A 27,258-nucleotide genomic window follows, 5' to 3' on the forward strand; every position below is an offset into this window, starting at 1 on the left:
TAAACTATAAATATACCATGCAGTCCTTTATAACTTAAAATAATTTACAGGCTGAGGTAGGGGGGTCGGAGGGCGCGGGCTCAGGGCCTGGCCGCCTTCCTGCTGAGCACGCAGACGCAGGCGGTGTCGATGCGGATGAACCTCCAGGCCGCCTGCTTGCCCTCCATGGTCAGGGCCTTGACGAAGGTGTGGGTGGTGGTGCAGTACGAGTTCCAGTGCTTGGCGTCGATGCCGCGGCACCCGCCCGACACCGGCTTGGGGTCCCTGCACTTGGTCTCGAAAAAGTACTGCTTGAAGACGTTGTTGTTGATGTTGACCTCGCCCAGCACCGTCACCTCCTTGCCCTTGATGTCAGTGGCCGTGGTTTTGTCCCCGACCCACATGCTGACGCTGTCGCACACCGAGAACTCCCCGCGGTGCAGCACGGGGTGCGTGCTCCTCCTGCTCCTGGCAGTCCTGTTGAGAGCCCCCGCGCCGCTGAGAAATCCCAAATCCCGGCCCTGCCCGGCCAGCGGCGGGGGCTCCGTGCTGAACAGCACCCGGGGAGAGCGGAAACGCCGCTTGCGAAAGATTTTGGGGTCCACGGTGATGTTTAGAGCTTCTCTCCTGCCGAGGCTCCGCGTGGCGCGGCCGCGGGGCGTCTGCGGAGCCTCCTGGGCAATGCGGTGTCGGTCGCTCCGGGTGCTGAGCAGGGAATGTTCCGCAGGAAACTCCAGTGGAGCATTGTCCTCTGACTTGGGAGCTGCCTGTGTGCCGATCAAAAAAGCTACAGTCAGAGTGTAGAACAGCATGGGCATTACGTTATGACCTAGAACGAGACAGAAAGGCACTGTTACTGCAGAGTGTAGAACAGCAGGGGCATTACATTCTGACCTAGAATGAGAAAGAAAGGCACTGTTACTGCAGAGTGTAGAACAGCAGGGGCATTATAATATGACCTAGAATGAGAGAGAAGGGCACTGTTACTGCAGAGTGTAGAACATCATGGGCATTATAATATGACCTAGAACAACAGAGAAAGGCACTGCAGTCAGAGTGCAGAACATCATGGGCATTACTTTCTGACCTAGAGTGACAGAGAAAGGCACTGTTACTGCAGAGTGTAGAACAGCATGGGCATTACTTTCTGACTTAGAATGAGAGAGAAAGGCACTGTTACTGCAGTCTGAGTGTAGAACAGCATGGGCATTACATTCTGACCTAGGATGAGAGAGAAGGGCACTGTTACTGCAGTCTGAGTGTAGAACAGCATGGGCATTACATTCTGACCTAGGATGAGACAGAAGGGCATTGTTACTGCAGTCTGAGTGTAGAACAGCATGGGCATTACATTATGACCTAGAACGAGACAGAAAGACACTGTTACTGCAGAGTGTAGAACAGCAGGGGCATTGCATTCTGACCTAGAATGAGACAGAAGGGCACTGCTACTGCAGTCAGAGTGCAGAACAGCATGGGCATTACATTCTGACCTAGAATGAGACAGAAGGGCACTGTTACTGTGAGGCAGGAGGGTACAAACTGCTGCTGTTCTGGCCATAAATTTATCAGATACCCGGGATCATACGGATTTCATCAGGTGTTCATGTGAGTGCCAGATGTTGTTCTTCCGGAAGAGCTCATTCAGACAGCATCACTGTTCTTAATAAAGCGAGAACATTAGAAAATAATAGCTAGATTATTATTAATTCCTCTGGTATTTGTCGTTAGAGCACTGTTTATGAAGCACTTGTTTGGTGTTATTAATGTGGAGACCATATGGCGACAGCATGTTCCCAGGAGTCAGATCTCTAGTGAGTTTTGCAGCAACCTTTTTGGCCAGGGCCGGTCTCTTGGCTGCACAGGAGTGAAAGTAGAAGCAGTCCCTTGGCTGGAACAGCTGTCCATTCCCTAAATTTGTCTGCAGAGGTGTCCTTGGGGCTATGGTGGGGGCCACCAAGCCAGTACCTCTTGCCATTATCACACCCTCAGCAGCCACACTCGCCTGCCACATGGCCAGGCCCCGCTGCAGCAGCCTCCAGCAGCTGCCAGGTCTCTCAGCTGCCCTTTCAGGGCACACCACATCACTGAGTTAGGGCAGATAAAGCCCAGGCTCCTTCCTCGAAGAGCTCAGGTATCTGTGTCACCAGGGCAGATGGGATTTTTCCACATTCAAGAGCAAATATGGGAGCACTGTGGATACCAAACTACCTCTGCTTAGATACAGCACAGCTACAGCCAATGTGGCTGAAGTACTGGGAATTCTGGACAGGGAAACACCTGTTTATTTTCAGAATGCCATGAGCAAGAACTCCCCAAAAGTCCCTGCAGAGCAGATGCAGTGCCAGTGCTGGTCCTCCTTCAATCCAGAGGACGGGCACATCTGTTTGGGTGTGGAAAAATGCAAGCCAAATGTCTAAACCTTTGCTAAGACCCATTTCATGCAGGAAGAGCAGCAGCAGCAATACCTCATTGGGCAACTACCATGTGCTGACTAATTCAGCCACATGTTGGGAATGAGAGACATTCAAAAATGCTCTGGAATTGCAGTGAAGGGCAGACATTGTATTTCCTCTGTAAAGACTTAATAAGCAGAGACAGGGTATAAACAGAAAAGCCCAAGTGAGGCTCCTCCCCGTCTCTTTGCCTTGTTTTCCTGACATGTCTCAGCTGGCCCTGAGCTCTGCCGTGGCTGGCCAGCAGGCAGGGAGCCCCAAAGCCACTGGACAAACAGGGTTTTGTACCAGAGGAATCAGGCTCTGCAGTTCCACTGTGATTTCCCAGAATTTCTCTATGTTTTTGCTGGGTGTGGGTCAATTATGGTTGCAGTTCCCCCTCTCTGTGGAGCTTTGTCAAATTAGAATCCCAAGCAGCACTAAAGGACTCGACCAGGGTGCTCTGCCAGAGCATAATCCTCTGGAAAATGCAGAACAACCCTCAGTTGTCCCACAGGATCTGGTGTGTCTTATCTCATACAGGAGCTGAAATGACATAAACAGCAAGGTTTGTGCAGGGCTGAGCAAACATTCAGGGAACCAGCAGGAGACACTAAGTGAAGGCAGTGACTGAGGAGGGAGGAGAAGCAGAGCCCTGGAGGGGAGGAAGGAAGAGAAAGGCCAAAAGCCGTGTGAGCACTTGTCTGTGCAACTGTTGGGCTGGAGGCATTGGGGACAAAATGATGACGAGGGGAGTCAAATGTTTGTCACAGAGCAAATCCTCACTGTTCCAAAGGCACTTTAATTTGTTTAAAGCAAGGCTGAGGGTTGCTGTTTTCCCACGTGCTGCTCGTGCTGGAGCACTCGTCATCCTCTGTATAAGGAAACAGAGCTGGGTGTAACTCAGAGCTTGGCTGTGCACCCTTCAGAGAGTAACCCCTTGTTCCACAACCAAACTAAAGTCAGATGGTTCATTACATCTCTCAAGAGTCAGCTTTCCCAACAGAAATGTTAATGGAAAAGGTTTGCAGAATAAAATCCAGGCACAGTTTAGCCATGCCAATAGCAGCATCAGTGTATTGTGTTTATGCAAAAACCCCTTTTTTATTATTTCCTTCTATAGGAAAGAGATGCTGCAATGTCAGCAAAGAGCTGGTTCTGGTTTTGTGCCATACAAGATTTGCTGCTCTAAAATGCAGCTACATTTACCTCCCTTCTCTGGGTTTCTTGTGTTGCCTGTGCTGAGATTTTTGATTTAAGGCCATTAGCACAAAAGCAGAAAGGCCTTGCCTGCCTTTTTTCTTTAATTGCCTTATATTTCCTCTCCTTGTGCTAATTCATTATGTGGAGTGTGGCCCAAACACAGACAGAATGTATTTGGGATACATGGTAACTTTTCTGAAAATTCAAAATGGAATATTTTTTATCAGTGGAGAATAGAAAGTGACACATTGAAAAAGAACTTGATGACAGCACAGGCAAGAAAAATTAACATTAAAGAATAGGTGTGCCTCGGGCTGTGAGGGTTGTGAACTCTTTTGCTGGCACACAGAGGTATTTTACAGGCTGTTTTGGAGAGTTTGGGGTGTCCCTGCCCATGGTAGGGGTTGGAGCAGAATGAGCTTTAAGGTCCCTTCAAACTGAAACCATTCTAGGATTCTATGATTCTCTCTCCAAGCTTTGTCTCATGATGAGTTATTAGAGCCTCTGATGGTGCTTTCTGGAGATGCTCCCAGTGGATGCCTTGTGCAGCCACCTGGACTTGCAGGGGATGTGCAGCTGCCAGTTCCTGTGCTGGGGGTCCGTGGCTGTGTGATGGGAACCCTGGGCACGAGGGTTATCACAGGCATTGGGATGCCAAAATTACCCCACCTGTGCTAACCCCATTCCTGTGCTGGGCCAGTGCCTTGAGCCCTTCCTCTGGAGCAGCTGCAGCGTGAGCCTGGCCCTGGGTGACTCCAGGCTGCTGTGGCAGTGAGTGTGGCTCACCTGTGAGTGCACTGCACGAAGAACTGCTCCCCCAGCAAGGTCCTTACTTCATCCAGAGCTGAGCCGGGCTGGGCTGCACCTTGCCATGGGGCCCTGCTGCTCCTGCCAGCTGTGTGTGCCGTGGGTCACTAGGGCAGAAAGGTTTGTGTCACTAAGCAGCCACAAATCAGTGTTCTCAGTGCCATCCCCTGTGGCAGCAGGGGCACAGGGAACAGGGACAAACCCCTTGGCTTTCTGAGCCGTGCCTTTTCCCTCTCACAGCATCAGGCTTGTCCAAAGCACTTCCAGACTTTGCAGAGCAGCGCATTTGTAAGACAAGGCTGCCTTTACTCAGCACCTTTACTAGACTGTGGTTGTTTATCCACTGCTTCCCACTCCTCTCAGACACCTTCCAGGCTCAGCAAACCCAGGAGTGGGGCAGCAATAGCTGATGGCACTGCACAGCAGCCAGGCACAAACCGGGACTCACAGCCCCAGTATCTACTCTAGGAAGCAAATCTGGTTACAATTAAATTCAGGAGGAGAATCACAGATTGCCATTTTTTGGCAGACAAGTATCTGGCTGTGGCTGATATTTGAGAAGAATTGAAGATACAAAACTCACAAGCACATAAAAGCAAATAGATGTTTGTTGTGTTGCTGCTGTAAGGGCAGCAATGACTCCAGTCTTAATCACTACATTGGGAATGGTCATACAGACCCCAGCTAAAGGAAAACCATTATTTTCTTCACCAATTAAATCCAGCACACTGACACCTTCTCAGCAAAACACATTTTCTGGCTGTAAATTCATGCCCCTGAAAGGGACAGAAATAGTATTTTATTAATCTTATTATTCAATAGCTTATCTGCTCCATTCCATAAGGGAAATAGAGGTTGGATAAGGCAAATAGGGGTTGGATAAGGTACTCCTGCACTGCAAAACTCCTGCTGCATCAGGCTGAAGTGCATTTACTGAGGAGAACAAGCTGCTAATGCAAAAACATGAATTGGCCTCACTTTCCACCTGCACAGTCTGTCAGTGGGAGCACTGGCTGCCAGCAAAGGCAGCCACTGGGTTTGGCTCTTACAACACCCAGGTACAAGTTCTTTGATGTTTTAAGCTCCAGCTGAAGCCTTCCCAGGCTGTTTCCATCAGAGCAGGGCACAGGAGTCACCCTGTTGTGTGCACAGTGGTTTGGCCACCCTGCCTTGCTCTGGGGCTGTGGCTCAGGCTGCCCCTGGCTGTTGCAGGGTTTGGGAGCTGAGCTGGTTGCACTCATATCAGTGTGTCAGAAAGGTCACACAGAGTTCCAGAGTCCAGAGCTTCATGCTACAGATGGAGTATGCTGTGTTTTTGCAGGAATGTACTAGTGAAGTAATAACCCTTTCAGTGAACTCTGGAGAGTTGAGTACCAGTAATGATACAGCTATAATGTGCTGGCCACTGCCAAAAATAATCCAACAACTTTTCCAACTGTTCTGCCACCCTAAGAAAACACTGTTTCAGTTCCAACTGGCTGGTTTTTAACCACAAAAGCATTTATTTTCAGCAGGACTTTTTTTAAAAGTTCTTTTACTGTCTTTTTCCCGGATTCCTGGCTGTGGTGGAATCCAGTAAATGATGCAGTGTTATTCAGCATCCATAGACTATTCCTCTGTTCTACCACTCCCAGACATTCATAAAATATCCTACTGAAGTGAGTCTTTCTTCAGGATTTACCTGTATACAGGATGACAGACCTGGTGGGTAAAAAAATCTCATTTCAAGCTTATTTCTTAGTCTCAGCACATGCAGAGTAGAATTAAAGAGTCCCAGACCTGTTTGGGTACAGGGTGCCCAGAGCAGCTGTGGCTGCCCTTGGATCCCTGGAAATGTTCCAGACCAGGTTGGAGGGGGCTTGGAGCAGCCTGGGACAGTGGAAGGTGTCCCTGCCATGGTAGGGATGAAACTGGGTGAGCTTTAAGGTCCCTTCCAGCCCAAACCATTCCAGGATTCCATAATTCTGGAGAGTGGAGAAATGGATCACATCAAAAAGCAAATGGTTCTGTGTCTTGAAAAGCTCTTTGCTTGCAAGACCTGTAAGTGCCACAGGTGCCAAACAAAATATGTTTAGGGAATTCCCCTTTTGTTAAAGTTACCCATAGAATCCCAGGAAAAATGGACAAACAGGGAATGTTGCCTGGAAAGTTATTAGGAATGAGAATTTAATAAATTTACTAAATTAATTGCTTCCAGTGAGAACAGCAGTCAGTACAGTCTTCTCACTGCACTTGACCAGATGCCATTAAAGCAGCTCCTACTCTGAGAAAAGATAAATTAATGCTTGTCTCAGTCAAACACAGCAAGTAAATTATTTTCTAAATAAAAATAAACATAGGCAATAAACATAAGCATAGAATGTTGTAATCTAAGGCATTATACAATTTGGAATGTTGTTTTCTGTCATTCTTGAAGTTGTTGGCATATTTTAGGGATGTGCAAAAAATAAACAGAGCTGCTTGGCTGTCAGTGCAGCAAGTGGGATCGTGGAGGTCACCAAAATAAGCAACAAGTAGTGAATTAGTTTTGTCTCATTGCTTCTGGTAGTGAGAGAGAAATGAGGGAGGCAGCTGCTGCTGAAGTTGCTGCTAAAGAGAAGGTGCCTCTGGCACATCTCTTATGGAAACATTTTCACCAGTATATAGGTTATATGAATTAAAATTTATCAGTAGCAACTCAGGGGAAAGATTTCTGAGCCTTGGGAGGCCTTGAAGGGAATCCTGAAGCCATTATGACTAAGAGCAGTGTCAGAGGCACAGCTTTGTCTTGATCTTAGCTGATGAGCAAGAAAATGGGAATCTCTAATGGACCCAACATTTCATTCCTCCATTATATCTGCAGTGACTCAGCCTTTAAATAAGAGGTTTATGAGTGCTGGGGAGCCAGCTGGAAGCTACCTGTGTCTCATACACTTCCTTTTTTTTTTTTTTTCTTTTTTTCCAAATGCCTCCAGCACTGAAATGTTCCTTTGAGGATTTCTAGGGAGAGCAGTAGACTGAGAAAAATTCTGCCCTGCAGCAGGGAGCATCATCGTGTCACTGTGATCCTCCTCGTCATCAGGATGTGCACCCAGCATCTGCCTCCAGAGCTGTGACTCAGCCTGGGCCCAGGCAAAGATAATACCAGAGATGGTTCACAGCCCATGAGCCTCTGGGAATTTGGGGTGCTTAAGGGGGAATTGCTCCATGAGTCTCAACCCATCCCTGGAGGTGCTCAAGGCCAGGCTGGACAGGCTTGGAGCAGCCTGGGATAGTGGAATATTCCTGCCCGTGGCAGGGGCTGCAGTCAGATGATCCTTGAGCTCCCTTCCAACCCAAACCATGCTGGGATTCTGTAGGGTGGGCATGCACCAAATCCAAAGCCAGTGAGGCTTTGGGGAACACTTCTTAATGTTTATTCTGTATTTATTGGGGTATAAGTAATGGAAGTGGATTATTTGCAAGGGCCTGATTTTATCCCTTCTTTCATCCTGAACCAGTACATCAATAATTCACCTGCTGGTGTCTCTGTAGAGAAGTCCAAAGAGAGGAAATGAAGTGTCTTTCCCATCACCTTCATTGACACCCCATTCCCTCAAAGCATTTGGTGCTGAGTGAGGCCATCTGCTGGGAGAGATCCAGCCTGGAGCCACTGCTGGAGGTTTCTGACAGGAGGTGACAGGTCTGGTGACATGGGACAGGCACAGCTCACCTTTAGAAGCCACACTTTAAAAGTCCTGTGTGGTAAAACAAAATCCAAACTTCTAAGAATATAATCATTTGTTTTGCTTCTCAAATTTGTTTTACAGTGTTTGGCATCATGATACTCTGGCCTGTAGAACTTGCTCATGGGAATTCAGAGGCATCAACAGTCATGTAAAATGTGATTCCTTTGGGAAAAACCCCATGATCTGAGGTCAGGGTGGCCATACCAGCAAAGGCTTGTGACAGGATGCAGCCCTTGCTGTGACAGATTGGCTGTTGGTGAGTGTTAAACATGCACTGAGCCACCCTGACAGAGCAGCAAGCTTTATCCTGCTGCAGATAACAAAACCAAACTGACAGTTATTAAATAAAAGATAAAGAAATTGTCTCTGTCAAGATAAAAATCTCTTTAAGTAAAGTGAAGGGAAACACATCACTTACAAAAGTAGTGACAAATCTGGAAATAAATGACAGAAAACAGCTTTTGGAGGAGCATGTGAATCTGAGTCTCCTGAAGTCAATGACCTCAATGGCATTAAGCTGGTAAATTAAATGAGCTAGAAATAAAAATCCTGGCTAGGAGTAAGTTATAAGAGCATACCAGGGTTGTATATCATGCCTATATTATTATCCAGAAAGCAAATCCTAAAATCAATGATTGGCATGTGATGATTGCTGTGGAACTTTCCATATCGCCTTGGAGCTGGATATATATTTTTTATAGGACTCCAGGGTTTCATATATCCTAATTCATAGGCACCAAGGAGTGACTAAAGATCTCAGGCACTAACTGACAGGAAAACTACTGCAGGATAAATGGGACAAATCCATCCATATAAAGTTGGATGCCTCCATCCTACCCAGCTGCAGCCAGGATGGGATTGCTGCTCCCTACAATCCCTGTCCAAACACAGCAGGATTCATTCCCTTCTGCTGCTGAAAACAGTGAGTCCAAAGACCTTCCTGAGGCTGGAGCATGGCTTGCCCTTCTCCCCTCTACACCTTTCCCAAATGAATTGAAATTTGGGAATAGTTGGCTTGCTATATTTGGCCCCAGAGTTTCCAATACAAAATTACCAGGAATGAAAGAACTGGAATTTCAGACTTCACAACACTACCAAAATCAAACTGGAATTCAGCTGGGAACAGAAAGTATGAGGGCAGTCAGACTGTGATGTTACATCCCCTCTTACAGCCAAGAGTAGTTAAGGCAGAAAAATACAATATCTTTAGGGCCAGTAAACCTTTCCAACTAGTGATCTTATTCCAGCTATTCAGAAGGGAATATAAATCCTGATTCTTTTCCAAACCCTGATTAATAAGAACCAGCTGAATCCCAGCAGCAATGCTAGCATTTCATTTTTATTCAGGCCCATAATTTTCATTTATATTCTCCTTTTTCACTTTTCTACAACTGCATTAACAAACTTGAACACAGGAGACTTTAGAAATTGCACATGTTGTAGTGTAAAGCATCAATGTAGCACCTCCAAAAATGAGGTAGAAAACAAAAATGAGCTGGGATGTCATGATCACATTCCCAAAGGTAGACTCCATCATCTTCAGTGTTTCTCTGGATCATGAATTTGGAAAAGAACATTATGTAAGGACAAGGAGCAGCCATAAATTATGGCTGTGACTTTTCAGACTTTGCTGTTCTATTAATTATTTACATCCAAAAGGAATTTTATCTTCTACAGATCTTCCAGCGTGTTTAGAACTATTTTCAATGACTCAATGATATTTTAATGGGACAGGAATTCTGAGAAGTTCCAAAGGGAAGCTGAAGGGTGTCTGTGCTTGGCAAGTCAGAGTACAGAAGGATGCAGCAAAGATAGAGTTGAGAGAACTTTAAAATCTCTGTTCTGCTGAACTGAGGGCCTGGCTGCACCTGATAAAAAGTTCTGTAGCTGCAGCAATTCAAACTGATGTGCTGGATTTTTTTTTCTTTTAAAAAAACCCTTAAGGATATAGACAAAAATCTACAAAATTAAATCTTATGACATGGAGGTGCTCTTGTGTTCACTCAGAGTGCTGAGATAGGGAAGAAACAGTCGATACTGGAATGGAATATTGCTTTGCTTGTGTAGGATTTTTCCATCCAGAAATGTCGAGTGGTTTTACAAACACTTAATAAAATGATCCTCCCCACTCGCTTATGGTCAGTAGAATTTACTTCTGTAGCATGTGAAGAACCCAAAGAATAACACAGGATTCCTGCCAAGCAGTAGCAATGTTCCTCTTCTCCACTGCCCACCTCCTTTTGTTGTTTTTTTTTTAATTTCTAGGATATTCTTCCCCATTTTTAAATCTATTTTACTTTCATGAGACCTACAGAATTCAATTGCCTTCTTTAGGGATTGAATTCCCTCTCTTATGATTTACTTTACATTACAATAGAAAAATCATGACAAAAACCCCTAAAATGACACCTTTAGAAATCGAATTCCTTATTTTTATTGCAGCTGGAAATGGTATTGACCCAAGAGCAGTCACAGCCATTCTGTGTCCTTCTTATTATAACTCACAAGGCACGGCCATAATACTTTGAACTAGAGAAAAATGTTAATATTTTTCCTTAAACCACCATACCCCAAGGTGAATTTGGTGTACAAAAAAACCTCAATAATTGGGCTGTTGCTCATTAGCTGTTTGATTTCTGTATTCTTTGACATATCCTGTACATTTGAGAAGCATATTTCCATATTTTCTGGACAACTGAACATAGGCTTTGTGTCCTGCTGTACATGAGGTGACCTTCAAGATTTGGGCAGATATTTGTCTGTCTGCTCATTTCAAAGCCTGAGTTTTTTCTACAGATTGTAAAGATGTGGTAATGCTCAAACCCTTGTACTCCACCTGCCTTTCCCATTTGAAATCCAGTTCAAAACAATTTTTTTTTAGAATTCCTAAGCACTCCACTGCAGAGGTGTGAAATACAGTGGGTTTTATACTGAGCAGATGTAAATAAATAGTGATATAGTAATATATTATAACATTAAAAAATATATTAAGTAACAGTTTAGTCTTAAATGTAAGCTAAGCAAATACTTTAGTTGGGTGCAAGAAAAACTTTTAGCTTTGAAGTTTTTTTGCTACTTGCTGGTGGCTTAAAATTTTAGTTACCAAAGAGGTGGAAAAAAGGGTTTTCTTTCCCTGCACAGCAGGAACCTCTTAGATGTGGTGTAGTTTTGAAATGAGAGGGTAAAAACCTCCAAAGAAACAGGGTAGAGATTTCCACAAAAAATCTGGAAACACCACCAAATAAAACAAAGTCAACCACAGAAACACTGAGTTATCAGATTGCAGTGTCATCTTGTAATGTTCTCTGCAAGCACACGTAGTTCTTGCAGGAGAAATAGGAGTCTCCTGTCATCTAGGATCATTTACCAAGAAAAACATCAGGTTTTTACAATTGTTTAGACCTTTCAGATATTCCTTCTAACACCATCTGAGCACCAGCAGAAGAAGGAAAGGAGCAAAGGGGTTTCACCTTGCAGCTCCTGCACTCCAGACAACAGTGCTGCTTCATTTTCCATGGAGAGACAGGGCTGCTCTGTAAACTGTGCTGCTGCTGGAATTTTTACCCCTGGGCTCTCATACTTTGTATGTTTGTACTCAGCACTCAGTGAGGATTAAAGGCTGCTTTCTGTGCAGTCTTTCACACCATACAAAATGCCCCATACCTACATTTTTCCCCTGTATGTTTTTCTGAGCTCAGCCTGGGAGATCATCTTGATTACTTGGCAGCAGAGTAAACCATTGCAAAGCACAAGTGTTCAGGATGTTTGGGAAACTGATCCTATTTCTTCACATGCTTTTATTTGCCTTATTGTCCTTATTTGTTCATTGTATTTTAGTGTCTGCGTGCCTCAAGTGGTAGAAAAACAAGAGTGGTTTTGCCAGTGTTTGTGATCTATGTGAGTACCAGCTCCTTCTCTCTTTACCAAAACCCTTTTCTGCACCTTTCCTTATGGAGTAGATGGATTAAAAAGCAGCAGGAGAGTGAGACAGCCATCCCTAAAAATCTGTTCTCTGGCTCTCTCACTCCTGCCCCTGGTCATGCCTATGTGTTGACATCCTCTGTTTTGTTTCCTCTGCAGCTCCAAGTGCTGCTCCACGTGCTCTCTGACTCTTTATCTGCAAGGCTCCTGCCTTCTCCTGTCACACATTGAGTCCAGCTGCCTCAGAGCTGCTGCCCCACACAGTCTTGTCTGCAGCACACCTGGGACCTCTTCAGCATCTTGGCTTTCATCTGCTGTGGAAGGTATTTACTCCTTGCTGTGTGATTGTTTTAACTCATTGCTGCATTAATTCACAATGCCAGACAGCTCCTGGCAGCTCTAAAGAGGGGTGGTAACAAAATGTGGTGGATTCTGTGCATTAGCACTAATATATATATTCAGATAAACTAATCCAAGTAGTTTTTCCTTGCACTGAGCTAGCACAGAGATTCATTTAGGTGTTCCTTCATTCCTATGCTCTGAGAATCTCAGCTCTCCTTCAGCTGCCTCCCCACCACCAAACCTGAGGCCAGGGCAGCACAGCCCAAACTTCAGCACTCTCAGCATCCTGAGCGTGTCAGGCAGCTGCTGACAACAAATCTGCTCATGCTCCCAGAGAGCAGAGACAGTCTGAACTGGGGCCATAATTCAGCTGGACCTTGTGGGCTGCTGGGCACAGACCCAGCCAGCAGTGGGGAGTAGGAGTTTTCCATCTTTGTATTATGTCAGAGTCTGAGGGGAGGCAGCTGCTGTGGATGTTTTAAGATAGGAGGTTTTTATTCCCTGCTCAGCCATTTAAGGTGAAATGAAATTTAAGGTGACATTTCAATGTGGGAAGGGGTTTGTTTGGATCTTGAACCTGATAGCTCTGGAATATCCTCACCTCACACAAAGCTTGAAGGGTGGAACACACAGAGAAGTGAATGATGCAGCAGGCAGGACGTCCTCCCTTGCTGGGAGCCTGCAGCTGTGTCTGGAATAAATGTCTCTGAACATTTATTCAGCTCTCCTGGCCACACAGACCCTCTGTGCAAAAGGACAGCTCAACAGAAGAGTGTCTGTAAAGGAAAGATCAGATCCTGTCCTGTGCTGTGGGAATCCTTCAAACACACAACAGAGCAAAGAAGTTTAAATGAAGTTCAGCAACCTTTGCTTAAGAACAGGAAACAGGGAGTTGGACTGACCTGGCAGTCTCAGCAGCTCTTATAAATCTGTGTTTGGCAACTCACTTGTGTGAGGAGGATTTGAAGGGTCTTTACATTTTCTGGCATCATCTGGTGGTTGAAAGCATTTTTGCTTCAGTACAAATGATAATGGGAAAGATGCCTCTTTTTCCTTTAAACCCTTGAGTGCCCTTGAGTGTTTCTGTCACATTTTCTAGAACTCTCTTTGGCCCTGCTCTGAGTCTGAACAGCTCTGAGTCCCTGAATTGCAACACAGTGCTATCACTGATAGCACTGCACATCTTTGAACTACTCATCCTTCATCTTTCTGTGGGGCTCACTGACTTCCCTGTTATGTGGACTTGGAAATTAGGGAATTCCTAGAAAAGTAAGCCAGGATTAGAAGATTACTGTTCCTGTGTCTACCAACATATTCTTTTCCTTGCTACTTTTGATTAGATTAGATAGGAACCATTTTTTCCCCATTTCCAGTGAGAACAATCAGTGGATTGAATGTGGGAGCTCTTGCACTGGGAGGATTAAACTGCTGTAATGAATTTCCTCAACCTACATTCACCAAAACAGTCTTGCAGAAGCTGATTAAACAAAACTGTCTCTAAGTGCTGTGTCACAATCTTAGAAAAAAAATGGTACCTTCATATAGCAAGGAGAAGCTACAGAACTAAAAACTTTGTAAATAAAATTTCAAGGTTCACCTGGTGAGATACAGCTTGAAGTCCATAGGATCATTAAGGCTGGGAAAAACCTTTGAGATCATTGACAGAGCACTGTAATGTCCACCACTATACCATGTCTCCAAGCACCACATCTACGTGTTTTTTGAACATTTCCAGGTATTCCACTCTGGTCACCAGTGCAATGCCTTCAGTGAAGAAATTTTCACCAATATCCAATTTTCCCCTGGCCCAGCCTGAGGCCATTCCCTCTCCTCGTGTTCCTGTTCTCTGGCAGCAGAGCCTGACCCCCCTGGCTGTCCCCTCCTGTCAGGGACTTGTGCAGAGCCAGAAATTCCCCCTGAGCCTCCTTTGCTCCAGGCTGAGCCCCCACAGCTCCCTCAGCCCCTCCTGGTGCTGCAGCCCCTTCCCCAGCTCCATTCCCTTCCCTGGACAAGCTCCACTCAGATCAGCTTCTTCCAGTTTAATAAGGAAAAAATGCTGCACTTAATGACAAAATGCACCTGTGCTCCTGACAGGACAAGATTTTGGGACCTTTTGGTTTGCAGGGACACCTTCCACCATCCCAGGCTGCTCCAAACCCCATCCAGCCTGGCCTTGGGCACTGCCAGGGATCCAGGGGCAGCCACAGCTGCTCTGGGCACCCTGTGCCAGGGCCTGCCCACCCTCCCAGGGAACAATTCCTGCCCAATATCCCATCCAACCCTGCCCTCTGGCAGTGGGAAGCCATTCCCCTTGTCCTGACACTCCAGGCTGTCCAAAGCCTCTCCCAGAGCCCCTTTAGGCACTGGAAGGGGCTCTCAGGTCTCCCTGGAACCTTCTCTTCTCCAGGCTGAGCATTCCCAGCTCTCCCAGCCTGATGTTGGTCCCAGTACAAAATGGAGCCTGTTATTCAAACCAGCGTGGATAAAAAGTCATGGCCTGCATGGAAGAGAGCTATCTTTGTGCAAGCTTTGATGTTAAAAAATAGTAACTTGAACTCTCAGATGTACTGATTACCCTGCTAAAAGAAGATGTGGAATCTCTTCTCAGAATTACAGCATTTTAATTAGAAGAATGTGAGCAAAGCCTTAATCTTGTTAGTAGGGATAGATAGGGATGAGGCAGGAACAAAATCCACAGCAACACAGTGCAGACACAAAAAGCTCTCTTGGATGTTGGTAACAGCACCAGAACTGCTCCCTGCCACTGCTTTTCCTGCAAGACTAAGCTTGACACTGACTAAGTTGGAAGAAATTGCTCTTCTGCCTTGTAGCACTGAGCTACATCACACACACAGCTGTGTGAAAAAAAATAGCTGAAATGTGGGAAAGGTACTTCAGATTTACAAACCAAAGCCACAGACGCTCGATTATTCTCTTTAAGGTTCCTTTGAGCCCTTCTAAATTCTTGTGACATTCAAGGATCAATAAGAATCTCATCTGTAGCTGATTCTGACAGATGTTAATCTTTGCCTTGGCTTTGCAGTCTGCTTGAAATAGTACTTGTTCCTTCTTGTCAGGCCTCTGGCAATGCTTACAGAGCCAGGATTACAGTCTCCAGTCAATCCCATTTGTACTGTCATTAACTTTCTAAACTGTTCCCCATAGCTGGCAACCTTTCCATGCTTGGAGATCTACTTAGTGGGAAGCTGGGAGAGTGATGGGTTCTGCCTGTCTGGAATCATTGTGCCTTTAATTGAGATTTGTTTAATTTTGTCATTAAGTGCATTTACATTGTAGGCATTTCATGGCCATGATTACACACTGTGACTGTACCCTGGCTCTGTTTTGTGCCATTTACCTATTAAAGAAAGAGAAAAAGGCTCTGTGTTTACTTAAGATTTTTACAAGTAGCCTTTGGTTTTTTTCTGCCATTAATTTATTTAATAAATCAATCTAATTTTTGGATTGGGGAAAATTGCTCATCTGCAGATTCTGTGCCATGTTTCTAAGAAAGTTATTGGATTTATTTGGCAAAATACAGGTGAGAATTCAGTACCTGCTTGTCTGGAAGGAATTGTCAGAACCCATAAACACGGGAATTATGGTTGATTCCAAATTAGGGACAAATCTCAATCAGAAAGCAACAGGAATGGGAACATTTCTCCTGCAAACAGGGACTTCATGGTGAACAGAAATCCCTGGGTGCAGCATTGCTGTGTGTCCCAGAGGTGTGGAGGGCTTGGAGCAGCCTGGCCCAGTGAAAAGTGTCCCTGCCCATGGCAGGGGTGGAATGAGATGAGCTTGAAGGTCCCTTCCAGCTCAGACCAGCGTGGGATCTCTAATTCCATGACTCTCTGACAGGTCAGGTGCTGGATTTTTGTTTTTTTTTCACCCAGGACTCCAACAGTCAGGGGTGCAGGTGACTTTCCTTCTCCCAGAATGTGAGTCAGGGGTGAGCAAAGCTGTGTGAGTTACAACACGAGCTCGATAGGGATCACTCCAGCAGCTGGGGAAGCCAAAGTCTTGCTTCTTAATAGAAGAAAAGAAAGCTGATTAATCAGCTGAGTCATCCTGCTCTGCCTCAGTGCTGGTATGAGTGGCATTCCCTATGGATCAGCCTATTCTGAGGGAAAAGCCAAACCATAATCAAGGCTAATTGACTGAGCTCAATCAAATGTTTCAAAATACCACCCATGAGTTTGACATCAAATAAAAAGCAGGGGTATTCCCAGTCAGACAGTTAATTGCTTCCTGAAAACCTGTTCTTTGCAATAATTTGAAGATTTTCACAAGTACTCCCTTTTATTTCCATTTCCTAGGCTTACAGCAGATTCCAGTGCAATGTAAGGATTAACAGACTGGAACAAGCACTTGCCCTCTCACATTTCTTCCTTCTGAATGATGCTGCAGTGCTGCCTTGTCTCTGAGACAGAAAATTTGTAGCCTCCAGTAGTTAAAAAGAACTTTTTAGAAGGTTTTAGAAAGAGAAATAATACCAACTTCTTGCAGCTATTACTACTAGCACCAAAAATTGCAGTATTTTAGAGTAAAGCAAGTAGGCTTTTTAGCCATTATGTTTTGAGAATTAATCCCAGAAGGATATTTCTATGGGTTTTGTTTCTTACATCCAGCAGAAACTGTTTCAAAGAGGAGCTGAAATGTCAGACTTGTTACAAGAGTTTGTCTAGTGGAAAATAACGGTGGTGGAGTTTAAACATCTGTCTGGTTCCTGATGTGTCCCAGGTTGTGTGCAGTGATGAAAAATCAGCAGCACATCTGTAAATGAATCATCATTTTCCCCGCACGCACATGGTTGCACAATTTTATCAACTGCTTGCTTTGATGAATATTTGATATTTGTCATGTGTAGCTATCCCATCCCATTGTAATATCAGAAATTCCAAGCACAATTAACAGCTGAATTTGATGTCACAGTTAACGAGCCACAGTCCTCCTGTGACCCAGGGCAGCAGCACTCAGGGTGAGCCAGCCTTGAATCAGCAGTGATAGCAGGGCTGCAGCTCCAGCACCAACATCTGGCTGCAAACCCTGCAGCTGGACTGGACATTTCCTCACCTGGCTGGGTGTGCAGAGCAGGTGGGAGAACCTCAGGTGAGCCCCAGCATTAGAAGAAATCAATATGGAATCCTGGAATGCTTTGGTTGGAAAGGACCTTAAAGCTCATCCAGCTCCAACCCTGACACCTCCCTCTGTCCCAGAGTGCTCCAAGTTCCATCCAGCCTGGCCTTGGGCACTGCCAGGGATCCAGGGCAGCCCCAGCTGCTCTGGGAAACTCATTCCAGCCCCTTCCCACCCTCCCAGGGCAGAATTCCTTTCCAATACCCCACCTAAACCTTTGAACCTTTCTGTCCCAGCCAGTGTTTGGGTTTCACAAGGATTCTGGGAATGCTGAGTCAGAGCTTCCAAACTGTTCCTTCAGCTTCTGGGATCCTCTGGAAAGGTCTTGCTGGGACCCCCCAGCCTGGGCTGTGGGTTTGGCCTTTGTTGTGGGGCATTGGTCACTGCAGGGGTTGCTGAATGATTTAATGGGTGTGGTGGTGTTCAAGCAAAGGTTGGGCTTGATGATCTTGGAGGTCTTTTCCAACCTTAATGATTCTGTAATAAATTCCATGCTCTTTTTTCCACATAATCATAATTCTGGTTTGGATTTCACTTAAAAATCCATCACTCATCTGCAGCAGGACATGAACACAGGTGCCACAGGCTTCACACCTTCTGTAGCTCCACAAAACACATCCAGAAAACTCCCAAATCTGAATTTCCATGGGGGTTGTGCCAGTATTAATTAGTACATACAACCTGATATATTTGAAATTAGCTGTCATTATAACACTTAACCCCATATGTAACCAAGTATTTTCCTTGTCTGGATATTTGCTGTGCACCTTGTATTTATTACAGTGTTATTTGTTAATGCTTTTTGTGGTGAATCAGTTGTCAGGAAGAATCATTGTGGTTACAAAAAAGCAGTTTTATTGTGAACTGGAAGGAAGAAAATATGGATGAAGATGGAGTGGGAGGAGACAGAAGATGACATTTGTAGCCAGATGTGATTTGTAGTATGAAAATATTAAATGCTGTTGAAAAGTGGGACTCCACAAATTATTGACATAATTGTGGCAATAGGAAAAAATTTTTCTTTAGTATTTGCCTATTTTTGCTACAATTTTCATCAGATGATGAATACATGAAAATTTTACATTGTCTAACACAAAAAAAATGGCTTTTTATTCTATTTTTTAAAATAACACATGTCTAGCAGATTTCTAAGTGAGCCATCTTTTTAAAGAAGCCTATTGTGACTGAATTTTGCATCTTTCAACTTTTCTCTGGGGTTTCTTTGCATTAGTATTAGGTTCAAAGCAATAATCAAGGTCTAAGCCTTACAAGATCATTTTTTGCCTGCTTAAAATGAAAACCAGAGGGGAGTTTTGCTGATTAGGTGTGTATTTCATTTCTGTGCACAATGCCAGAGTTTAAATACATGTCACTTGGAAATGAGCTTTTGCAAATTCAAAGGGAGAGAGATGAACTTTAAATCTAAACTTTAGGCCTCACATCAGTTTTCCTGTGGCACTGGAGATGTGTTATTTTCACAGAAAGTATTTCCTTTGGCTTTCAAGTGATGGCACAAGCAAGTGCTGAAGACTAAATTCAAATTACTCGAATTCTTTTTAAAATTTGAAACCCTGAACAAAGGGGAGAAATTCTGCAGGTCATTAAATGGTTTTCTAATTTCTTTGCTTTCAAAGAGGAGGGAAGAAATGAGAAGGAAAGGGCCACACACTTTTCTGTCTCAGAACACAGAGAGAAAAGAAATGGTCTCTAGAACAGCCCTGCCCAGCACCAGGAACGTGCACCCAGGGAGAGCTCATGGATCAAACTCCCTCTGATGCTTTGGATTCTGGATGCTTTGCCAAAACCAGAAACTCACACTTTTGGCATAGATAAAGTGTCCTGGAATGTGAGGCTGAGCACTGACCCTTTGCACTCTCCTCTTTACAGCTTGTGCCTGAGAAAATGTTGAGAGGAAGGTTTGGCAGGAGGGACTGGGGCAGGGAGTGTTTGGATCCAGGCAGAACAAAAACGTGGATGTTGAATGTTCAGAGCACTGATAACACCAATGATGGAATTCCAGGATGGTTTGGGTGGGAAGGGACCTCAAAGCTCATCCCAGTCCACCCCTGCCACAGGCAGGGACACCTTCCACTGGACCAGGTTGCTCCCTAGTAATGAGAGAAGGGATGGAAAAGATTTTTGACAGGGAAAATAAACCCACACCTCACTTCAGGGGCTTGATCTGTGCTGATTGTTTCTGACACACTTCATGTACTTTCTCCTCCCAGGTAAGAAGTGCAGTTACTGTGATCAGTTTTGCTGAGGGAAATGGAGAAAATTGCTAAGACTGAGCAGAAATGAGAGTAATCAACTTATTCCTTTTTAGAGAGAACCCTTCAACATCCTCTCAGCACAGGAGAATGACCAGCTGAAGGGCTTGATGTCACTGGCAGGGGCAAACAGAAGATTCTAAGAGCAAGGTGAGCATATCATGGTATAAATAATTCACAAAACCAGATTGTATGGCTCTGGGAATGCACCCTCCTCAAACCCCTTGCTGGTCTGGTGCTGGGACGTAGAATATCCCAAAAGGATCGTGGGATAAAGGGCAGGAAATGATGCACTGGGAAAATGCAGGCTGTGTCATCCACCACAGGGCAAAGCTTTGTGAACAAGCGCAGGTCTTTTCGCATACCTGACTCATCCAGCACATAAAGTCATGAAAGAAAAAGAATAAAAGCTATGTTTCAAAATAGAAAAACATATATTCTGTGAGCCAGAGTTCTTAATTGTATCATAATCAAAGTATTACGTAGCAATGACGTGCCTGGCAAATCCCCATCACAAAAATTCCTAAAGAACCCTTTTTTTTTTTTTTTTTAAGAGCCTGGATCACATATGGTTGTGTCAGGAACAAAATAAAACAGTCAAAGTGAACCAGACCAGCAAAAAAATCACCTTTCTACTTATACAACAGAGGAAATACAAAATTATTAAGAACTGGAAAAAATCAAAATAGTAGTTTTTCACCTTGCAAAGCCATACTTGGCAAATAGAAAGTTATCAAACACAGAATCTGCTTCCCAGCTGTATTTACACTGGGCTAATTTACTCATTGGAGGTCAGAACTGTCAGAATCTGCGTAATCTTTAGAAATTTCCTGGGCAGTTAACAAGTTAATGAAGGCAATTTTCACTGCATCCTCTTTAAGGCAGCAACATTTCTCATAAATATGGCAGATCAAAAGAAATGACCAGCCCTGAGTTACAAACCAGATTCATTTTGTCCATTAGTCATTCATTTAATTCATTTCTTTGATTTTATTCTTGGAAGAGCTTCATGTTTGCATAACATAAATGGTCATTATGGTTTAGTGGGCATTGTGGTGTTTGTGAAAGGTTGGACCTGCTGACCTGGGAGGTCTTTCCCAACCTTAATGATTCCATGATTCTGTGATTTTGTCAATAATACGTCAACCAAGGCCCCAAAAAAAAAAAAAAAAATCAAAGAACTGGTTTTACCTTCTGGTTGTTTTTTGTCTGTCTTTTGTGCTTGAATCCCAGTTGGGATTTTGATTCCTAGCAGGTCAACAGGAGCAGAATCTGAACTTTTATTGGCACATTGTTATGGACCCCATGGGGACAGGAAATTGGATTTTGGAGCCAGGAAGATAAATGTGGGAAAGACTTTTTGGAACCAGTTTATGGTCTGTGTTGATGTTCAGTTTTAGAAAACCCCTGAATTGAAGAAGTCTTGAACTACCTCAAGTGGTGTGATCACTGCAGGTTTGATTTCTGTCCCACTGAAGGAGGATTCTGTCAGGGTTTGCTTGGAAAGTCCAGGCCAGGGAGCTCCTCCCTTGGGGCATTGTCACCATGTCCCTTGGAGCATTGTCATCATCTCTCTTGATGCATTGTCACATCTCCCTTGGGGCATTGTCACATCTCCCTTGGAGCATTGTCACCACCTCCCTTGGGGCATTGTCACCATCTCCCTTGGGGCATTGTCACACCTCCCTTGGTGCATTGTCACCATCTCCCTTGGTGCATTGTCACCATCTCCCTTGGAGCACTGTCACCACCTCCCTTGGTGCATTGTCACCATCTCCCTTGGTGCATTGTCACACCTCCCTTGGTGCATTGTCACACCTCCCTTGGAGCATTGTCACCATCTCCCTTGGGGCATTGTCACCATCTCCCTTGGGGCATTGTCACCATCTACCTTGGTGCATTGTCACCACCTCCCTTGGTGCATTGTCACACCTCCTTTGGTGCATTGTCACCATCTCTCTTGGAGCATTGTCACCACCTCCCTTGGTGCATTGTCACACCTCCTTTGGTGCATTGTCACCATCTCTCTTGGTGCATTGTCACCACCTCCCTTGGAGCATTGTCACACCTCCCTTGGGGCATTGTCACCATCTCACTTGGTGCATTGTCACCATCTCTTTTGGTACATTGTCCCCACCTCCCTTGGTGCATTGTCACACCTCCCTTGGAGCACTGTCACCATCTCCCTTGGGACATTGTCACACCTCCCTTGGAGCATTGTCACCACCTCTGTTTCCTCCAGGAAATGCCTCTGTGAAATGTGGAAGTCGTGTCCATGAGAGAGGACAAGGAGGAATGGCTTCACACTTAGAGAGGGCAGGGTTAGATGGATCCTGGGGACAAATTCCTCCCTGGGAGGGTGGTAAGGCCCTGGCACAGGGTGCCCAGAGCAGCTGTGGCTGCCCCTGGATCCCTGGAAGTGTCCAAGGCCAGGCTGGACAGGGCTGGGAGCAACCTGGGATAGTGGAAGGTGTCCCCTGGGCACATGGCAGGGGTGGGATGGAATGAATTCCCTTCTCACCCAAACCATCCAGGGATTTTATGTGATAAAACCCATCCCAGCAACAGACAGTGTGTGACTGATCCATCCTGATTTGGGTCATCTGGTGGTGTCAAGCACTGTGCCATAAAATCTCAAAGCATTGTTGGAAATGCAGGAGCCTGGGGGAATAAAGGAGAAGGTGATAAAGCTGCCTCCAAGATAAGGAAAAGTCAGAGGTGTTTCATTCAGTCAGCAGTGGTCTGGGGCAGCTCAAAGGATGGCAGAAAAGCCATCAAATATTAATTATTTCAATCTACCTGCTACAGTCATTTGAATTTAGATATCATGGCAGAGCCTCCTTGGTGTGTATTCAGGGCCTGATTTCCCCTTGCACTGGGAAACTTTCAGCTCTGTGCAGGCTTCAAGTACTGAGCAGCACTTTGCTGACTTTTCCTGCTGTCCAGCCCTGCTGTGATCTCAGTGTCTCTCCCAGGAGCTGTTCTGACTCTGGGCTGCTGGAGCCAGCTCTGGATGTCCTTGGTGACTCCCCAGCTCTCTGCCAATGCACTCAGGTTCTTGGCATCCAGGATTCACTGCTGGCATTGCCATTCTCTGCTGCATTTCTCAGGGTGATGCAGTTCTCAAAGTGAAAGGTTATTGTCAGTGAAATTAATGAGGCATTGCCCTGCTACTTTTTCCTTCAGATTTATTTGTGCATAATATTTTTAGTGGAAGCTGTTAGAAAAGACCTGAGTTCAGTAAAAATTTTCAATTAAGATGCCAGCTCCATATGAAGGCTGCATTGAGATAAAATGGTATTTCCCATTTCAGTGAATTTCACAAGATGCCCCAGGATTCCCAGGCTCTTCTCCATTGCCTCAGACACTGATTTGCCTGAGGAGCTGTAAATCTCATCACTGATGTCTTTCTGTACAGTTAACATCCATGACCCCTGGCCTTGAGCAAACACCAAAATGAAGGATGCTATTTCACCTTTTGCCATTCTTTCACCAACAAACTGGTGAACTGGCAACCCACAGCAAATATTACACAGTCACCTTTTTTGGGGTGGGGTAGGTGGAGTATTTGACAGCTGAAGCACCAAGGAGAAGGAACTGGAGCAGCAGGTCAGGAATTCTGCCTCCTGCAGCCCCTGGGCATGGCTGGGGAGTGGGGGACACGTGGGAAGCAAATCCTTGGGCTGCTCTCCCACCCAGAGGTGGTTCTAGAAACACAGACTGATGGAACCACAGGAGCAGCTTTGCTCTCAGTGTGCCTGAGTGCTCCCTGAGCCCTGCCACATCCATGGGGAGGAATTCCAGAGCTCCCTTATGCCCACAGAGAGGAACCACCTTGATTTGTTTGCCTTGATTTTGCCACCTGCCAGTTTTATTTCCTGCTCCTCGATTTTTGACAACAGCCATTTCCTCTCTACATCTTAAGGACAACTGTGACTATAAATATCTCCCTCACACCCCTGCTCAGCCATCTCTTTTCCAGACTTAGAAATCATAATCTCTGTAGTTTCTCTAAATACAGAAAATGTTCCAGGCTTTCCTCATCCTGCACCTTTTCTTGTTTTACTTTATCCTTTTATTCTTGTAGCCAGTGACCAGAGCTACCAGCAGTTCCCAGGATTTGGGGTTGGGATGGGTTTATATTGAGGATCTGAGATCTTTTTTCCCCCAAATTCCTTTAGGGTTAGTGTCCCTGGGCAGACAAGAGTGCACATAACTCACAGTGATTGATACTGTGATCTCTTGGCAACAGCAAAAATTATTTTGCTTTGCTTGACCACATAATTTTTGTGAATAAATTCACATCCACACACACACACACACACAAATATTTAATGAATTCTGTGGGGCTGCACAAAGGGCATTGTGGGGAGAGAAAAAGCCACAACACATCCCACAGGACATGTGTCCCTGACCTTTGGTTGGAGAAATGTTCTCAAATGCTTTGGCCTCTGTGACCCTGCCCAGGTCAGACCTAGGACAGGGAGAATTTCCTTCTGGCCAGGGCAGGAATGCAGTTGTAGGAGTGTTGGTGCATGGCCTTTGCTCCCATGGGATCATGGAATCATTCAGGTTGGAGAAGACCTCTGAGAAGATTGAATCCACACAGCACCACCAGCTCACCACTGAACCACATCCCAAGTGCCCCACCTGGGCATTTCTGAACACTTTGGGGTGGTGACTCCAGCACTGCCCTCAGTCCCAATATCTGGCAACCCTTTCAGGGCAGAAATTTTCCACAATATCCAACCTGACCCTCCCCTGGCACAACTTGGGGCCAATTCTTCTTGTCCTGTCCCTGTTCCCTGGAGCAGATCCTGATCCCCCTGGCTGTCCCCTCCTGTCAGGAGCTGTGCAGAGCCACAAGGTCCCCCCTGAGCCTCCTTTCCTCCAGGCTCAGCCCCTTCCCAGCTCCCTCAGCCCCTCCTGCTGCTCCAGACCCTTCTCCATCCCCACTGCCCTGGGATTTTTCTTTCTTTCTTTCCTTCTTTCCACGAGATGAATTCGGTGGGAAGCGGTGTTGCCCCTTTCTCAGGGAACAGAATGAGATTTAATCAATATTTGGGTGTAACAAATCCTCTGCCCAAGCAGCTGCCGGCAGAGGTCAGCGTTGCTGTAGCTGGGCTGGAAGGGGTTGAGTTTCCCTGGCTTTTATTGGCCCCACAAACATTACTAACCCCACCAATCCAGCTCTCACTGTTGCTGTTACAGCACTGAATCTTTTGGAAGGAAACCATGGGTTTTGGTAACCCTTCATCTGTTTTTTTTTTTCTTTATCAGCAGTTTGTTTGTAAAATGTAGATGAAAAAAACCCCAACTATTTCTGTTAACTTCTTTAAATTACCAGTATTTTTTCCACGTGCCTTTGATTTAAGTCAGTAATGCTAATTAGTACATATTCAATATTCTGTTAGTCCTAAAAGCATTTTTTAAGGTAACAGAATCTGTGCTTAAAGGAACATTTATATGGCCAAAGCCATGGAGCAGTAGGGAAATTTATGGGCTTTATTCTATTGATTGAAACAATCTAGTTTTTAATGGTTCTATTTGACCCTTGTTCTAGACATCCCATTAAATAAAGATATTTGACACTTGAAAATGCTAACCTGAATACGTATTTTAGGTCTTTTTCTAAATTATTTTTTAAATTAATATCTTGTGGTTATTTCATAGGCTGCTCAGTTACCCTAGGAAGTAATTATTTATTTAGAATATGGATTAAAATGATGCTTGTGCTCATTGTAGCTCTCCACTGAACTTAAAGAAAGACATCTAAAAATATAATTTCAGACTTTGGTGGGGGAAAGGGGCACTGCTGAGCTACGAGGATGAGGAAATAGAGCCACAGTTACTTTCTTTACCACCTTGTTGGGAGGGCCAGATCCCTCCGGGGGGGTGAGTGGCTGGGATTGATCAAGCTGTGAAATCACTGGTTCTGCACAGATGTGTCAGGGGGCTCCTCTCCAGACCTGGCTGAGATTTGTTTTCAAATGATTCATATCTATGATTATTAATACATTCTAAGGCCTTTAGAGTCTTTCTTATCATACTTGAGAACTCTCCAATATATTTGATTCATCGTTCAAATCCCTTCTTTCCATCCCTGTAATCTCTTGGGAAAGTGCAGAAATGTTGTAACCCTCTGAATTTCAGACAAAACTGCCTGAAATGGCAATTGGCAGGGGGATTTTAACAGCCTGCTTTCCACAATATCTGAACTAGCTCAGAAGTGCCACAAGCAGGAATGTACAGACAAGTCAGCTCCCTCTCTGTCGTATTGCAGATAATTGTCACATTTTAGTTTGGCTTAGCAAAAAAAAAGTGCCCCAAAAACTTTATTGTGATACTCTAATGCATGAAAACATCCATAAATTATCTGTCTAACAGCCACAATGCAACTTCCAAGTTGTGACAACTTGGAAAACCAGCCTGACAAGCACGCTCACTTTTGGTGTTTTTCTAAAACTTCTTGAGCTTTATAAGGAGAATTTAAATTGAAGAACGAACTGAAGCACAAACACTTTTTGTTCTCAGCACACAAATTCCTTCTGTCTCCCTGCCTGGGGTCCCTGTTTTTATCTGTGAGCAGTGTCTCAGCTAAAACAGTGTTATCACCAGCCATAAATCAATAAACATTGTCAGCTCCATCCTGTCACTACACACAGGCAGCAGGGAGGTCGTGAGCTTTTCCAAGTGGACATCCCAGAGAATACACGGTCTCGGGTGAAGCACTGCTCTGTCTGCAGCTAAAAGGATCCTGCCTTGGGTCAGTCATGCTTTGATTTAGCAGAATTCCTATTTATTTATATTAGTAAAGAAAAAAATGAGTTGTTGTCTAGACTAGAATTATCACAGGGCAGGGAAAAAAGGAAATAAGAAAGCCTCAATATTCAGAACAAAGCCAGTAAAGAATTTTCATATAGGTGCAACTGCTGTAGAATGCAAATAAAACTAAGTTCCCATATACCTGGATAAAAAGAGTAAGAACACTTGCATTTCCCTGAGATTAAGCTGCTCTCGCTAAAGATGTTTTTCAAGCTCTAAGCTTATCCACAGCTGCCCCACCAACACCTTCCAGATGTGCGTGCGCCCAAACCTGCCTTTAGCAGATGCGATTTTCTCTTCCACCAAACCGCGAGCAAGCAACGAGCGCTCCGTGCCGCACAGACATCCCATCCCATCCTATCCCACCTCATCCCATCCTATCCCACCTCATCCCACCCCATCCCACCCCATCCCATCCCTGCCGAGCCTCCTCCGGAGCGCGGAGCCGGCGCCGGCCGCGCACCGGGGCCGCTCCCGCGCCGCTCGCTCACCTGGGAGCCGCAGCGCCGCTCGCCGCGGGCTCGCCGCTGCCCGAGGCTGTCCAGGCTGCTCCGAGCTCCGTGGCACCGCTGTCCTCGGCCGCTGTGGGCAGCCCGCAGAGCCATTCACATCGCCGCTGCCGTCGCAGCC

The 27,258-nt window shown here is 45.2% G+C and overlaps 1 protein-coding gene across 2 annotated transcripts; it reads right to left on the minus strand.

Moving 5' to 3' along the window:
* Positions 1-27,258, minus strand: NGF (nerve growth factor). 2 transcript variants are annotated; one of them, XM_084220576.1, is made up of 3 exons: positions 27,120-27,258; positions 4,404-4,531; positions 1-808 (listed from the first exon to the last, which is right to left on the minus strand). In XM_084220576.1, the coding sequence occupies exon 3, from the start codon at positions 795-797 to the stop codon at positions 81-83; it is 717 nt and encodes a 238-aa protein (XP_084076702.1). In that variant the 5' UTR covers positions 798-808; positions 4,404-4,531; positions 27,120-27,258; the 3' UTR covers positions 1-80. The 2 variants fall into 2 exon arrangements, with proteins under 2 accessions (XP_084076702.1, XP_084076703.1); XM_084220577.1 differs by lacking the exon at positions 4,404-4,531 and having other exon boundaries at positions 27,120-27,193.

This window comes from Fringilla coelebs (genome assembly GCF_963513975.1).
Source record: "Fringilla coelebs genome assembly, chromosome: 23".
In the NCBI taxonomy this organism is placed as follows: Eukaryota; Metazoa; Chordata; class Aves; order Passeriformes; family Fringillidae; genus Fringilla; species Fringilla coelebs.

What these genes read in the sequence shown, in the direction of transcription:
- NGF (XM_084220576.1), bottom strand. Translation starts at nt 797, where the DNA reads ATGCCCATGCTGTTCTACACTCTGACTGTAGCTTTTTTGATCGGCACA.